Here is a 17,968-nt window from a genome sequence, read left to right as displayed (position 1 = left end):
AAGTATTAAATAGCAAAGGGATAATGAGAATTGAACAATTATATGAGAAGGATGGAAGAGTTAGCAGAACTCGGTTGGAATGGTGGCTTGGTCAACAGAAATGGCTGCAGATTAATGCAATAAGTAAATACTTAAATAAAAGTGAGAATAAAGAAGCTTTCTTACGAGAAGAAAATTGTTTAGAAAAAATAATAAAAGAAAAGATTAATGAGACAAAAGCCCAAGCCAGTAACATATATAGAATGTTATTGCAGGTGGAAGAGGGAGTAATTAAAAGTTTGACAAGATGCTGGCAAAATGATTTACAAATAGATGAAAGTGAAATGAAAGAAATAGTAGAAAATATATATAAGATTAAAAATACAAGAGTTAAAGAGATGAGAAGGAAAATCCTACACAAATGGTATTACACACCTGCACAACTCACACACTTCCAGGGGAAAGAGAAGGGTAATTGTTGGCACGGTTGCCAAAAGAAGGAAATTTTTATGCATATGTTCTGGGAGTGTGTAGAAATTCAGACATTTTGGAAAGAAGTACAGAACGAAATTAATAAAATGTTAAATATCAACTGGATAATTACAAAAGAAATAGCGATTTTAATTAAACAAAGAAAATTAGGAGAATTCAAGGAAATAAAAACTGCAGCATTGGAAAGTGCTCAAGCAGTAGTGGTATTGGGCTGGAAAGAGTCTATAAAATGGACATTACACAATTGGTACTGGTACATGGTGGATCACATACATTTTGAAATTATGGAAATAAGATTAAACAATTTTGATGAAAACAAATTGGAGAAGCTGATGGTACGATGGAACAAGGTGAAAGGTTATATGTTGAGTAGAATCTGTGATGTAAATGTGAAAAATAAACTGCAATCACTCTTTTAGTAATATCTAATGCAAGGTAGAGCCAAGGAAATACAGACAAACAAACCAAAAAAAATCTTGAACCCCTCGTAATGGGTGGTGGTGGTGAAGGGGGGTGTTTTGTTTGTTAGGTGATGGGTACACGCACTGTGCACTGTTATATGTTTGTTTTATGTAATCATTTTATAAAAATCAATAAAAATTATATATATATATATATTTTAAAAGGATGCTATTTGGAACCAACAGTGAGTTCTCATTGGGCTTTTCCAGTGTTCTAACCCAGATTATTTACCCTTTTGTAAATTTGTGGTTGTCCAAATGCCTGGAAATACTTGTTTGTGTGTGAATTGTGCGATATTGGCTATATATATGAATGTTCATCTGAAATAACACTTTATTCATGAGGTATGGTCCTTCCACAGTGGTTTTTTCCCATGTAAAATTAATACTCAAATCACTGTTCGAAATCTTTTTTTCAATGATTTTGTAAATGATGATATTCTATCTCACACCATTATTCTCAGAGGCATTCCAGTTGGTTTGTTTTTTAAAAAAAAAAACCATGAGGTATATGGAACTTGTATTTTCTGATTGGAGCTCCTTTAAAGGAGTAAAAGTTATACTTTCTGAATGGCAGATTGGGAATTCCCATTGCCAATCTTCATCCTACCAATGCTAAGCAAACCACACTTTTCTTATTCAGAGTAATAAATCCACAGATCAAGGATCAAAAATGTGACTTTGATTTAGCAGCAGCTTTATAGCACAGAAAATCCCTACAATGATGTTGCTTCCTACCCGCCCTGAGTCTGCGGAGAGGGGCGGCATACAAATCTAATATATTATTATTATTATTATTATTATTATTATTATTATTATTATTATTATTATTATCATCATTCCTTAGTAGCTAGGCTTCAAGTGAGCAATTTTCAGATAGTTTTTTGCCCTATTTTTACTTGAAACCTTTGAATTCTTAGGCCATTATGAAGTATGTAAAATATTTTTTTGCTTTTCGTTGCATTGGTTTACTTCTAATTACTATACATATAAAACCATCTGTTATTTGCTGGAATTATATTTAATCTCATTCTTTAGCTCTGGACACAAACAGTATACCTGTTTCTAAAGTAACATCACCACTCTTCCCTATTAAATGCAGACTCTAAAAACAGAATTAAGTGAAGTCAGAGTGCCACCTCATGGTAGTGAACAATATATACACATTCATGATGTTGGCAGCTATAAACTTTTCATACACAGACAGAGCAAATGTTCTGTTTTAACGTTCTGTTTTCACTTTAATCTATGCCAAGCATTTATAGTTATTAGACAAGCTAGACTTAGAGAAAATTGAAGGGGGAAAAAGGAAGGCTTTATTGCCGGCCTTTTTATAATGGACCAAGTCTTAACATTTCAGAAAAAAATATACTTCAAAAATATACTGCAACATCTGAATGAGCCCTATATACAGAACAGATTATCAACCATTATTTTGACATTCTTTATGAAGAAATCTGATCTTCCCATTACCTTTCTCTCATTTCCTAGGATTTTAGAAACAGGCCTATGTGGGAAGGATACAAAGCCACAGTCTATCTTTGCCCACTATTTATTTTTTACAATCAATTAGATAACCCAATGGCACATTGGGTCATATTTGAGAGAAAGGTAGTGCAGCCTTTTTGACTAGAATGAATATTATATTTTAGGCTGACCATATTTTTTACTGTATATATATATATATCAACTTTATTTGATTAGTCAATCGACCATATCAAAGCAAGAAAAAGGACCACATCGGTCATCATACTGGACAGTTCCTTGATCATCAAAGAATATATATTGTAAACAGAAAAATAATTAGTGGTATATGAACTTTACTAAGAAGTCAATATTTATTTACCTAAGCAGGTATACAGAATGACCACAGGTGGGCAAAAGAGCAATACCAGTGGGAGTGACCTTGCAGCTTCTTTTCAATTTCTCCATTGACTTTGCTTGTGGGAAGTTGGCAGGAAGTATAGGAAATCACACATTACCATAGGGATGCTACAGCTGCCACAACTTTGCCGATAAATCTGAACTGAACACTGTGAAAATGTATATTGCACAGGTGTAATGGGTCCCAATATTTTATACATTCTTTAAATTAGCAGATTTTTAGATATCTTGATTCAAAAATTGTTGTAGTATAATGAAGTGTTTGGTCCAGCCTGAGGGTACAGACAGATAGGTAAACACAATGAGTTTTAATAGTATATACAGTAGATTATGAAATACTGTAAGTTCTTTAGCCAATGAAATACTATCCCTGTAAGCTAGGAAGCAAGCACAAAGCAATTGTTATAGGGTTGTTACGCAATTGTTATAGGGTTAAGGAAAGTTATGGCTTTGATTCTCTTTTATACAGACTACTTGATGAAGTTGTACCAATAACTGTGAAAAATCTAAGCAGGGCCAGACAGCTTATTATTCAGGAACTGGTTACTTGATTTGATAATGAAATGTCTGCAAGAGAAGTTCAGAAAGCACCAAGGATCCCACTGTTCTATAAATATTATCTTCTATTGGGATTCAGGAAATCCAAGGCCTATAGGGTAGATTGGGAGGTCAAGACATCCCAGAATACAGTGGCCATTTCCAGGCTAATGTAAAGAAAATTATACATCGGTGGAGTCGCCAAGTGGGAGAATTTGCCTTTTTCTTTTTAATAAAACTCAGAACCTGTTCTGTCTGGGTCACTCCGGAAGCCAATACCAACCCAAAAAGAGAAGCCAGACACACCGATAAAAGGCAAAGGCAGTTTACAAAATTCAAGAAAAAACACAGGTAACAGAAAATGTCCTTACAAACAGGAAAATGCTGTATCTTCAGATATATCCACGAAGGCAAAAGTCCATGCAGCAATACAGGATTCTTGCTGCCAAGCCGAGGCTGTAGATAGCAGACCTACACCTCCCACGGGTCTTCCAAACTGCTGGGCCACAAGCCAGGAACAGAGACGCGGAGAACAAAGCAGGACACCGTAACTCCAATTGATAACACTCCACATGGCTTCAAGGGCTTGCCTGCCTTTTAAACCCTGCTAAGGAGGACCATACCCAAGCCCAGCTGTTCCTAATTCAGTGCTGATAATACTTCTTTAATTGCTCCTTTCTCTGATCTGAACGTCTGTCGCATGTCAATTACGGCTTGTGCTTCATCACCTAATGACTCCAAGCTACTGGCTGGGGAGAGGGCCCCCCCCTGGGTCTCTCATGCTGTTCTCCTTCATCCCATTCCTGACTTTCCTCTCCCCCGTCCGACTGTTCAGCCCCCTCTTCGCTGTCATCCTCCTCCGGGCATGGAGCCAGCAAAAACACAGCCGGTCCCTGAGCAGCCTCAGGCTGAACCACAACAGAACCTAGCCTTCATTATTAAAAAAACACCCTTACAAATGTAGTCTGGAGCATCAGTTGCAGGGGTGAAATGTTCCCGGTTTCGCTCATGCCTGTCAGTCAATGGAGAGCCGGTCATGAAGGAAGCCTAAGGCTCTGCCCACCTGCCCCTTGCCATTTGGGTTCTTTTACCCTCTGCGCATGCACAAAACACTTTGTGCATGCACAGAAGGTAAAAGAACCCAAATGGGGGCATCCAGGCAGGTGGGCGGAGCCTCACGGTCCCTTCACAACCGCTCTCCGTCGACTAAGAGCTCGAGCAAACAGGGAGCATTTCACCCCTGATCAGTTAGTGTCAAGACCGAAGTAGTGGTGCTTTTTAAATAACAGAACAAGTGAAGTCAGAGAGGTGTAAAAAGCCTCCTATCATCATACACTTCAGAAAATACTCAAAATAACGTTAGCTATTATGTGATTGTTTTTTAAATATGAGCTGGAAAAATCTTTCTGGATAGTGTTTAAAAAGAATTGGAGATCAAGGTGTTGTCCCAACTTTTACCAAATGAGGATGCTCAGTCAGTCAAAGGAAGCTGTTCCGTGTAATGGGCCATGTCACCATGCAAGTCTATATTTTAAAAGTGTTTGAACCACTATTGAAATAAGAAAATGATTCACTATGTTTAACTATTGATTAATGGTAGTATTTTACTCACAACTTTTATATTCTCTTGAGACAAAGATGGCCTTGGGATACCAAGAAGCCAAAATAGGCCTTACCAAAGATTTCAGTTGTGGGAATGTGCATTAACAGAATCCACACTAAAATTAGTCTTAAGTCAAATGTATATCTTGATCAGCTTATTTTATATGATAGGCAATCCTACTGCACCCTCAAGCAGGTATAGAAGGCAGTTCAGAATACTATACTAACTAAATCTATCTACTGATCACGCTGCATTATATTATTTTATTCAACATTTTATTCAGCAATCATATGAATTCTGTTGTAACTTTTGTCTGACCAAGACCCCAAAATTAATTTTCTATGATAGTTGGCTTTGCTTGCAAACTTAATACCTGACCACAGACTGATACCTTAAATGGAGGTCAGTTGGCACAATCTTCATTTTCAGTGTTTTACTATTTATCTCATGACTGTACAAATTATTGTATTCATTATTTTTATCATTTACTTATTTATTTTATTTATTTATTAGATTTGTAGGCTGCCCCTCTCCGTAGATTCGGGGCGGCATACAAATCTAATAATTCTACTAATGTAGAATTAGTTGATAAATTATCTGAAATTAAGTATTTGGGGATGGGTCTATGTAGAAATTTTAATTAACTTTTAAAAAATAATACAGTACGCTTTTTTCCTTGCAATATTTCTGGGTTGTAAATCCACAAAAGAAATTACTCATTGCATTACAGTAATCTCCATGGAGGAGTTGCCTCCTACCCACTTTTCATATGCTAGTGACAGAAATAGCCAAGTCTTTGTGAAGTCATTTAGATGATTCCAGAATACAGACATTGCCATTTTACACATAATTTACTTGAGATACAAGCATGGAGGGAAGAGTTTAACAAATCCTATAAAAATATATTTTTATAAAATGGTTTAGAAGAAACTGGTTATCTTTTGTCTACTGAAACACAAACATTGTTTCCCCGGCTTTATTGCTATCTCAAAGACTTCGATCGTTTTGTATCCAGATTTATGCTGCTATAATCCCCAATTTACAACCATTTGGGAGGGGAAAACCTAATTTTGCCTCATAATAAGTGAATGTAAGTATAAGAAACAAAATGTGCATTACAAATAAAACCAACTTTATTTTCTGTATATAACTTTCTTAAATATTGCATTAGGCTGCCTATAACAAAGCAGTAAAAATTGTGTATATTAAAAGGTGGCTTAAAAAAGAAAAGTAATAAAACAAGTAATTGTTTTAGAAAAAGCAATTTAGAAAGGTAATTATATACACAGAATTAAATCCCACCAAGTTCAGCAGATCTTATGGTCAGGGAAGAATGGGGGTTTTTGCTTTCATCATTAGAAATACGTGACCTTAAGGGCTCCTAAACTTTGTACAAAATAAGACTTAAGGGGCAAAACAGCAACACCAGTCACATTATTCATTGTTCTTGCAACAAGGGATATTTTGATGAGATTCTTTCACTTGCCCAGCCTGCCCCAAGCTTTCAAAGCATTCTATATTAAGCAATTGTATGTTTTGTTTTCACAGTAGAGGTTAGTGATATCCCTGCCACTGAGATCATTGTTTCTATGGCAACAAAATATACATCAGAAAGCCGAGGCTGTAAAAATAAGCAGAATACCCCAAAAGAAAAACCAGGGATATTGGAAAAAGTTTTATTCCCACTTCAGAGCCACACAAATACTCCAGAACAAAAAAGAATCCCAATACATATCAAATGTTTTGCTACAGGTTTGGACAATATCCATTTTCTTTCCATTTTGAAGCTATGTATTTCATCAACCATTCGCTCCGTTGAGTCTTCCGTTCTGAATGACATGTCACTATAGAAACAGGGGCTTTAATTTAAAAGCATATAAAAGGGGAAGTGTGAAAAGAGAAACATAGTTTGTGCATTGCACTGAAACATACTATGGCTGGTTTGGATTTATTATGATGTAAAGCTCAGTTTTCCAACAGAATACGATCAAGTAAGGTGTGAACCCAGCCTGGGCAATATATGTATGCTAGAGACACTCCCTTGACTTGACCATAAATATGAAATAAAAGGGAAACAGCGACCACTGAGCTGCAAAACCTAACTCCATACACTCAGGATTAGGTTATAAACTCAATAGAAAATCACAAAGTAAAAACATTGTAATAATGCAAAACTACTTTTGTGGTTACATGAAAATGATTTTGACTCCCAATTAAATACAAGCATGGGGATTAAACAACTATCATTAATTATAGAAATGACACAACCAAAACTAATTAATGTTGTAATTTCTTACATATTATGTATGTTGGTATTAGTTTTTATTACATTTAAACTCCAGTGTTACAGTTCAATTTAATGCATTACCTTTAATGAAAGTTTAATTGCTGCCCATATATAAAGTCTATTAATCTAGTATTTTTTTAAAAAGGATTTTAAGAGACACAAGAGACTCAAAAATACTATTTAATTTTATCTATGTGAACATCTTTCCCTCTAAAAAGGAGAACAATGTCAATTCTTCTTTTTTTCCCCTCAGCATATTAAACGAACATACACTATGTATGGCTTCTGCCTTAAATCTCATTTATTTTTCATATTTCTTAACAACCATGTCTCTCAGAGAGAAACTATATGTACAATGAAATCACGGTATAATAACAAGCAACAAAATGGTAGCAACCATATAACTGTGATATCAATAAAAGGACAATATTTACTTTATAATATTTTAAAAGTTAATTGGATTGCGTTTATTTTATGATACCACACAACACTTTCTGTGTTTAGTAAATGAACAAAGAAAGCATATTAATCAGAAAAATGGAACAGCATGCCAAAATTCCCTCAAAACAGAAACCTGTGGATTTCACAGTGGGAAAGTGGTTCAGTAAATTAAGAACTCCCCATGAGTTTCATTCTGGTTTCCACTCACCAAAGCCAACTTTCCCATCAATGTACCTTATATATTGCTTGTCACCATGTCTTATTTTTAAAATCCTGGCTATTTTACAAGTATTCAAAAACAGTATCCTTAGTACAGATCCTCCATAACAATACTTAACTGCAGAATTTCTTTTACTTTGTTGACAGCATGATTTTTAAACTTATATTACATATCAACATTTCTTCTGCATAGAATTTTGGATAGAATCCTGGAAGCATTTCTGTATAGGACAGGTTTACAAAAGAAGTTATTATAGTCTCAATTTTCTATATATGGTTTGAAGAGGTCACGTGAAAGAAAAGCACCTTCCCTGCCAGATGACTGGGAACAGAAAAGAATCAGATCTTTAAATCAGATGTGCAAAAATCACTGAATAGGTTATAGTCTTTATGAAAGCATTTCATAGATTTACATTTTTAAACACTGCGAACAATTTCATGATTTTGACTCTGAAGAATATAAAAATAACATGTAATATAAACTCTGCTATGTCTAACAAGAGACCTGAAATTATCAAATGCTTTAGATATTGGGAAAAATATATACAAAGAAGAAAGGAAGACAAGCACAAGATTTTGACACATTTTCCAATTATTTTATATCTTCTGTCAAAATAATACGTCTTACCTGCATAAGAAACTAAAACTGATTCATGTCCTTAAACACCTGCCTTTCACAGTAATTCCCATAGGTTCATTGTCAATTTCAGGGTTAGCATAATTATCTACAAGTCCCCTATGGAAAGTATATAGAACTGCTGCATATTTTTCATTACTGAATATTGTAATTCTGCCGATTTGTGGTGTTAATAGGAAAATAAAGGGCTTTAATGGAGCAATTTATATTAAATGCCAGACATACCCAATTCTGGAAATCAGAACTTTTCTTCCTAAAATCAGTTTACTGAACTTATAAATAGCTATGCTAGCTTGTTACCAACTAAATGGCACCTGGAAAAGCAAATTCAAATTGCATTATTCATGTTATTAAAATATTGAAATATCTTTACATGTTGTGGAATTTAGTACCTGACAATATGACATAAAATGTAATCCAAACTCTTTGCTGATGGATAAAATCCATTACTACAGCATCCTGAAGCAGGCCAATTTGGGTTTATAAAGCTGCAATAAATAAAGAGTCTGCCATTTTTAAAGGCAGCCTGTTTTATTCTGGAATGGACTGTATCACCATGTACACATTCCTCATGGATAATTAACCTCTTTTTTTTGTATTTTACGTATGTGGAAAAAAAGTTGGAATACTTTTTTCTCAGTTTTCCTTCCCCATTCCTTATCCAACAGCTTTCCTTCCCCCTTCCTTTTCCTTCTCCATTTCTCTACCAATTTTATTTTCATTTGTATTTTATACTATGATAAACTCAATAAAATTTATATTAAAATGGATAAACTTGCCATTTTACTGAATCGTACCAACTTAGTACAAGTTTTTAAAAATATACCAACTGAACTATCAGAAAACATTTTCTTCATTTACATCAGAGGCACATGTTTCTATCATAGAAATTGTGATCTTTTTAAAAAAATAACTGGTTGACAGGAAGAGCCAAGTCATATTTTTAACACACCGAGTAGCTGAATATTTTAGTTATTTTGTTTTGCAGATTAAATTACATAAAGCCCATTCGATTATACAACTTTAATAACAAAAATCTAACAAACACCAAAGTCAAACTGAAATAACTGAGTTTGACTATGGCTGCACTAGAAATCAACAAAAAATATACTGAAAGAACAGATTGAGGAATTGTTGATTTTAGTAGAGTAATACTATTGGGTCAAGTATGTTTAGATAATATTACAAATATTGTTTATTCAAACTGTATTTATATAGAAAAGATTAGGGTATTTTGTTTACAATTGAGTTACATATTAGAGTTGTATTCTACACTTACAAAGTAGCCATCGTAGGAAAGATACAGGCTTTTAAAGAGCACGTACATATAAATATAAAAATCAAAAGTCAGGCACTTGTATTTTTTTTCAGTCTAAAAGGAGAGAATTTCAACAACACCACACAAGGCAAAGAAGGTTGCTGAATTGTTATACAAAATACATTTCCTAGTTAGTTTCCTTTTTTATAAAGGCACTTTATATACAGATAGGGAATTGGTTAATCATCCTGTTAGCCTCAATTTTCATCTGACGTCTTTATCATAGAAACATTTTGATACAAATGTAAGTGCATTATCTGTATTGAGTCAGTATCTATTGCTTTTCTACAATTAAAAATATTTGGTACTGAAAGAAATATTGAATGTACACTCTACTTCAGAAATTATCAGATGACATCATGTCTTAGCCACTTTATGGAACATAAATATCAAATTATTTTCTTCACACGAATAGGGATCTGTCAGAAGTGGGTTTGAAGTCTTTTATTTTCTTCACGCAATCTTTCAATTTCAGCTACTAAACTGTCATTTATAGAATATCTTTCAAGTAAGGCATGCATTTCATTCTAGAGAAAAGAAAAGAAAATCAATATGTAATAGAAGAATTAATATTAAATTACTGTTAAATATGAAATTTTAATATCATTTTAAAAGTATCTTAGATTTATTTATTTTTTTTACAGTAAGGTAGACTTTGTTGTCACAAACAACCAAAAACAACCAAAAAAGAGTAATGCCAAATTATTTAGTTTTTAAGGAAATGGAAATGCCCATTCCTAAACTTTTGGACCATTTTTGTCCTGGCTCCAACCTCCCCCTTTAGGTTGCTGAAAAGTGGCCTTCATACTGTTGGCTCCACATCCATTATGACTAATGGACGTGGTACAGGATTATGGAGTTGCACTTTAAAATATATGGATTGCCTGCCCCAGATTTAGAATAACAAAATATTAAGCGCTACAATGAAAGGGAAGTTTGTCAACCTGTATGTACAACTCTTTATATTTGTATACATACCAACTGCACATGAAACTGTTTGATCATTTCTACTTGCAAATTTACAATGTCACGATGACAAGCTTCCCTGAAGAGAGAAAAACAGCAATTTATGTCACAAGTCTATTCTTTTTTCCCCTCCAATTCAGAGATTTAGTACTACATAGGTAATTTCAAAATGATAAACTATCATCCCACTATACCCCCTCGCTTCAATGTTAATGTATTTCTTTGATGGAACCTACTAGAAATAAAAGGCTATTAGGAAAGGGACTGTTTCTCCTCGTCTTACTGCATTTCCAGTGTCAAGTACCCAATATGACAGCTAATGCATCAGGCTTTTAAATTACTCTGGTAAATGGAATATGGAAAAAAACATCTCTTTATTTTAATACACAGAAGTGTGAAAAACTTTCCTGTTTGAAAACTCTTCTGTAGGAAATTCTGCAAAATATATATGATTCTACAAATATTTCTACAAAATACAATAGAACAAATATAATTTGTGACATAATATGACAAATAAGAAATAGTATGTTTTGCTGGAGGCATAAGCTACGCATCAATTTATGTGTGTGAGCATTCATATGTGTTTGCATATGAACAATACAATTAGTTTAATCCTAAATTGGAAATTGAGGAAATTGATTATTTTGTTTCCTTCTTAGGAAACATGTTGCAGTGTTCACACTGCTTAGGTATTTCAGGCTGTTTCTCTCTCCTCACATACTGTTTTATATCTACAAGTATTAAGTAATCCCCTAAATTAGAAATCTTTTCATATATTCTAAAGTATGAAACTCACCTATAGTACATGGGATACTCAGTATCAGTACCTATGTGCTTTGGAGAGGGGCGGCATACAAATCTGATTGAACTTAAACTTAAACTTAAACTTGTATTTATCTTGAAAAATGTTGGATGTAGAAGCCTTGCCCAAAATTTAGATCAATATTTTCAAACACTTAGTAAAATAATTACACTGCCTAAAGTATTTGCTATTATTTTAGATATGAATTAAAGTAAGTACAAATAGAAAACATTTCTTTTAATTCTAAATACAGTGTTCCCTCGATTTTCGCGGGTTCAAACTTCGCGAATACCACGGTTTTTCAAAAAATATTAATTAAAAAATACTTCACAGTTTTTTTCTATACCATGATTTTTTCCACCCAATGACGTCATATGTCATCACCAAACTAATAATTTTTAAAAATAAATAAAAAATAATTATTATTGTTAATAAATAATTATGTTTATAAATATCAGGATCACTAAGTGTCTTATTCAATGGTGAGTACCAGTAATAATGGTGAGTAAATGGTTGTTAAGGGAATGGGAAATGGTAATTTAGGGGTTTAAAGTCTTAAGGGAAGGCTTGTGATACTGTCCATAGCCAAAAATGGTGTATTTACTTCCGCATCTCTACTTCGCGGAAATTCGACTTTCGCGGGCGGTCTCGGAACGCATCCCCCGCGAAAATCGAGGGAACACTGTAGTTTTCCACAGGGCTACTTCTTCTAATAATAATAAAAATGATTACTTTCTAAATTTTTGTTGCATTGGTTACAGTGTCTATTGTGCTTTCCTAGTTTATATAGTAAATCCATCAATGAATGCATTATCTGGCAAGGGATTCTTCAGTCAGATTGTTACAGAGCATAATGCTGTTTTATGGCCAACAGAAAGAGGTCATCACTCAGTTGCATGCTAAACGTAAGCTCCTTCACCACTACATACTAGCATTCTAGTGTATTACATTATTTAAAATGTAACATAATAATAATATGTATCAAATAAAAGAAAAATATTTTATGTATCCAGTTTGTACAAGAAACTTTCAGGTGAGACAATGTTCAATATGTAACACAAAAAGAGTTGGTTGTACTTTGATATGTCAATATTTACTTCTGTTATCTTGGCAAGCTCCTAGAAAATTGTGGATCCAGGTAAAGAAACATTAAAGTGTAAAGAAGCAAGTCATATACTATAATTAAGGATTGTTACTACTAATCTGTGATTAACCCTGCTGTTCTGTTCGAAAAAACTCCCTAATGTTATGTTCCCGGGTCTATTTGACCCGGACTGCAAATTGATCATTTTAGGTACTTATATTTGGTCTTTTTGAAAGCTTTTTTCACCTGGAAACAAGTTTGAACATTTCTGCACACAATGGAATGAAAATTGAACTGAAAAAATTAATCCTTATTGGTTTATTTTGCACATAAATGTGCCTCCCCCCCGTTTTTGTGAAAGTTTTTTCAATTTATGGATAGTTTTGCTTGCAAAATCCATTCTATTTTACTAAAGTTGTTTCCAGGTGAAAAAAGCTTTCAAAAAGACCAAATATAAGTACCTAAAATGGTCAATTTGCAGTCCGGGTCAAATAGACCCGGGAACATAACATTAGGGAGGTGTTTTTTTTCAGCAAGAAAGAAACCCCCCACCCCCCCAAAAAAATTCTCATAGAGAGAACCCCTGAAATGATGAAAAGTCATGAAATTTCAAGTTTCAGATATGCAGGGAAAATTTTTTACAGGGACTCAAACTTGGCTTCGGGTCACATACGACCCGAACAGAACAGCAGGGTTAAAGGAGCATTTACAGTGCTTTAGATAAACAATGTGATATAAACTTTAACATTTATAGTATCTGTAGTAGTTTTCTGGAATTCTTTGCATAAAGTATAGTAGAGCCTGAACAGATTCAATAGTAAAAAATCTGGCCCACCACCCACTCCACCAAATCCTGCTCCACAACAGTTTTCCTGATCACTGGCAGTTTTCATCTTCTTCGGGAACTGGGTTATCTTGTGCTAACCAAATTGGCAAAGAGATACCTACTGAAGAATGAGCAAGGAATTTCATACGTGACAGCCCATTACAGTTATATGAAGATAGGAAAAGATAACTAGAATTTGATATGCAAATGGCATTAGCAGTTGTTTGAAGACTGACATTCACATTAAAAAACCTGTTTCACTCTTAAATCAGGTCACACCAAATTCAGAACAGTTCAGTTTTGAAATATTTTATATACAACATCTACTAAGTGATAAAGCTCATGAAATATAAATGTTAAAAAAAATGGTAAAAAACATGTGAATCTAATTGTCTTTACCTGAAATCATCCAGAGTTTCTTGTATCATATTCTGAATGAAATGAATTTGTATTGATGATAAAGGTGCATTCAATCGGTTGTTTCCAATAGTATCTACTATTTTCTCAGATAGTGTACTAGCAACTCCAGAAGCAATATTGGAGGTTATCTTTGGACCTATGCAAAATAACCAAGAAGTGTGAGCATTTCAATTTTACAGGAATGAAAAGGGAAGCAGCCTGCAAACTAGCATATTGAAAAGGCATCTGTATCTGCCCTTACCTGATCCTTTCTCATCATCATCTATATTGCAAAGCAAAGAAGCGTGATTAAAAATTCCTCACTCAGCATACAAATTTAGAGCACGTGTATGACCAAAATCTTAATGATAAAACCTTGAAGAATATCAGTTAAAATCTAATAAATACTAATGGAGACACTATCTGGAAAATTATGTTGTTATTACAGAGTTAGAAGTTTGTTCCTATTACCTTTCAGCTCAGCAATATAAATAGTTAATTGTTTTAAGAAAAAATTAAATTACTTTTGAAATACAATTGCATTTTTTAAAAAAATGTGGGCATATCTTGAGTATTATACTACAAAAGTGAGTGTTATACCTACTTGTTGAGGTAGTACCATTAATTGGTGATTCATATAAAAGTTGTGCCTGGATATTCTTAATAAGTCTTTCTCTGGAATCAGGACTCTTGATTAAATTAGCAACAGGTGGAGTATTCAGAGCTGAAGTATCAGAGTTTGAGGAGTTCCACTGTAGCAGGACAGAAAAAATATGGATTAATATCCCATAAGATTGTAAAAAGAGAATAAAAGACACATGTCAAAGTACAATATGTGGTTATTTTTGCTACCAGGATGATTGTTGCAAGGTAACAATTTCTTTTTGAATGCTATTTATCACATATTAAGATCCAAATCCTAGAGTTTCAAATGTCTGGCAGCTCTTCTTTCCTCAAATGCAATAAGTACATTTGACCTGCTTATTAAAACTTTCAAGAGGACATACAGAAGGTTTGGGGTTTTTGTCTCCTTATTTTTAAGAATCCATATCTGTTCATAGCTTGTCCGTGCAATATCAGGTTTTATGTATACAGTGTTCCCTCAATTTTCGCGGGTTCGAACTTCGCGAAAAGTCTATACCACGGTTTTTCAAAAGTATTAATTTAAAAAATGTTTCGCTGTTTTTCCCTATACCACGGTTTTTCCCGCCTGATGACATCATATGTCATCACTAAACTTTCGTCCGCCTTTAATAAATATTTTTTTAAATAAACTTTAATAAATAAACATGGTGAGTAATAATCTAAATGGTGGCTAAGGGAATGGGAATTTGCAATTTAGGGGTTTAAAGTGTTAAGGGAAGGCTTGTGATACTGTTCATAGCCAAAAATAGTGTATTTACTTCCGCATCTCTACTTCGCTGAAATTCGACTTTAGCGGGCGGTCTCGGAATGCATCCCCCGCGAAAGTTGAGCGAACACTGTAGTAGCATCTAGCAATTTTTAACTGTTTTTAACTGTGCTTTTTAGTCTTATTTTTACATTATTTTATGATGTTAGTAAACTGCCCGGATTCACTTATGTGAGATGGGCAGCATAGAAATTTGATAAATGAATAAAATAGGGAAATGAAAGCAAGTAAGCATTGAGATGCAGACTTACAAAGCAGCACCCATTCCATTTTTACCAGTGTACAGATAAATTGTCATATTGTAACAAAGTGTCGAACTGTCAAGCAAGCAACTACCATAATTCTAGAATCATTCAAGAAAGCAAAGCCCAACCTATAGGCAGCTTTTTTATTTATTGGATTTGTGTGCTGCCCCTCTCCGCAGACAGCTTTCCTTTCCCTCTAGGACCCAATAATAATAATAACAGCTGATAGTTCCAAAACAAACAGGAAGAAAAAGATGTGCATATGATCTATCTTGTTACAAATCTCCCTCTTCTTTGTGACAACCCCTGAGGTATTGGAACACTGCTATCATGTCTCCCCTGGTTCTTCTTTTCATTTAACTAGACATACCCAGTTCCTGCGACCGTTCTTCATATGTTTTAGCCTCCAGACCCCTAATCATCTTTGTTGCTCTTCTCTGCACTCTTTCTAGAGTCTCAACATCCTTTTTACATCGTGGTGACCAAAACTGAATGCATTATTCCATGGTCTTACCAAGGCATTATATAATGATATTAACGCTTCACGTGATCTTGATTCTATCCCTCTGTTAATGAAGCCTAGAACTGTGTTGGCTTTTTGGGCAGCTGCTGCACAATGGTTGTCCACTAGGACTCCAAGATCCCTCTCATAGTTATTACTTTTGAACAAGGTATCACATATACTGTACCTGTGCATTTTGTTTTTATTGCCTAAATGTAAAACCTTACTTTTTCACTATTGAATTTCATTTTGACAGCACCCATTGTTCAAGTCTGTTAAGATCCTTCTGTATCTTGAGCCTATCTTCTGGACAGTTGGCTATTCCTGCCAGTTTGGTGTCATCTGCAAATTTGATGAGTTCCCCATCTATCCCTTCGTCCAAGTCATTGATGAAGATGTTGAAGAGTACTGGGCCTAAAACAAAGCCTTGGGGAATTCCACTGCATACTTCTCTCCATGTAGATGCAGTTCCATTGAGCATTACATGTTGAGTGCGCTTGGTTTGCCAGTTTTGAATCTATCTATGGTTTTCCTGTCTAACCCACCTTTTTCAACTTACAAAATTATTAAACGCTATTCCTGTATGATTATATGATGGAAGATGTATCAGCTTTTATGTTTTATGCAAAGGGGGAGAAATTGAAAGCAAAATAAAAGGCAAAACTGCAATCACACTATACCTGTTTGACGTGCTCACTAGATTCTTGTTTTCCATGATTTATTTTTTTAACATTAGCATCTGGATGTTCATCTTCCTCTTTAATGGGGGATCCAACAAATACATTAAATGGACTTGAATGAAAAGTACGTGGACCTGCTGGGGGTTTTCTTGCAGTATTAGTATTAAACTGCGACATAAAATCCATGCTTAAAAGATAAGACTGAAAATCCAAACCTAGTAAGCAAAATATCATATATTTGCATTTGCATATATTTTAAATTAAAGTTTTAATTTAAAACTTTATTGATACATACCATATTTTTCATCTTTTTGCCCCCTAAAAAGGTGGAAATGTTGGTGCGTTTTATACACTTAATACAGGTATTTTAGCCTCCCAAAGCTCCGTCTGTGTCCCATTTTTGTGAAAAATGGGCCCATTTTTCACAAAAATGGAGGGCTGCAGAGTGCTCCTGGGGGCTGGGGGAGAGGCAAAAACATCCCTGTTTTTGCGGGGGGGGGGGGGGGAACAAGCAAAAATGGGCTGTTTTTTGCAAAAATGGGGCATTTGGGACTTCCCCCAATCTCCAGGAGCACTTTGTAGGCTTAGCAAACCCCCTGCATGCCATCTTTCACAAAAACGGGTGAAAAATGGGTCCATTTTGGGGGGGGGGGGAAACAGGGTGCATAGAGGGTTTGGGAGGCCTTCAGAGTGCAAAAACACAGTTTTTGCTATTAAAAATGGGCCCATTTGGGGGGGGGAAACAGGGCGCACAGGCAGTTTGGGAGGTTTGCAAAGTGCTCCTGGAGGCTGGGAAGGACAAAAACTTTTTTTTTTTACTTACCTCTTTCAAATCTTGATGCATCTTATACACCGGTGCATCTAATAGTCCGAAAAATACGGTAGTCGAGTCTTTTGAAATAGTATTTTACAGTTACTTCTAGTTTTTTGCTATAATACTACTACTATCCTTAATATAACAGAAAGTGTGTTATAAAAATTGCTTACCATCATTCTTTCCTGGAACATCTTCATTTGCTTTACAAACCACAATATCTAGAACAGATAAATAGATATTGACAGTACAATAAGAAAAAAACTTTTAATCTAATTTTACAGAGAAATTCTCTCTTCTAAATTATGAACTACTGTATTCCACCAAATTTGTATCATTTACAAATGTAATAAACATTCGCTCCATCTCTTCATCCAAATT

General features: G+C 34.5%; 1 protein-coding gene across 1 annotated transcript in view; it reads right to left on the bottom strand.

Annotated features, from left to right (window-relative positions):
* Positions 1–9,711: 9,711 nt before the first annotated feature.
* The window catches only part of NEDD1 (NEDD1 gamma-tubulin ring complex targeting factor), a 41,727-nt gene continuing 33,470 nt past the window's right edge, over positions 9,712–17,968 (bottom strand). Inside the window, exons 10-15 of the mRNA XM_070755865.1 lie at positions 17,761–17,808; positions 16,774–16,988; positions 14,540–14,687; positions 13,936–14,092; positions 10,837–10,903; positions 9,712–10,385 (exon numbers count right to left, since the gene is read on the bottom strand). Of these exons, the coding sequence (XP_070611966.1) occupies positions 10,281–10,385; positions 10,837–10,903; positions 13,936–14,092; positions 14,540–14,687; positions 16,774–16,988; positions 17,761–17,808 (740 nt within the window). The 3' untranslated portion in view covers positions 9,712–10,280. The remainder of the gene's footprint in view (positions 10,386–10,836; positions 10,904–13,935; positions 14,093–14,539; positions 14,688–16,773; positions 16,989–17,760; positions 17,809–17,968) is intronic.

This window comes from Erythrolamprus reginae, chromosome 6 (assembly GCF_031021105.1).
Source record: "Erythrolamprus reginae isolate rEryReg1 chromosome 6, rEryReg1.hap1, whole genome shotgun sequence".
Classification (NCBI taxonomy): domain Eukaryota; kingdom Metazoa; phylum Chordata; class Lepidosauria; order Squamata; family Dipsadidae; genus Erythrolamprus; species Erythrolamprus reginae.
This window is presented reverse-complemented; position numbering and strand designations above follow the sequence as displayed.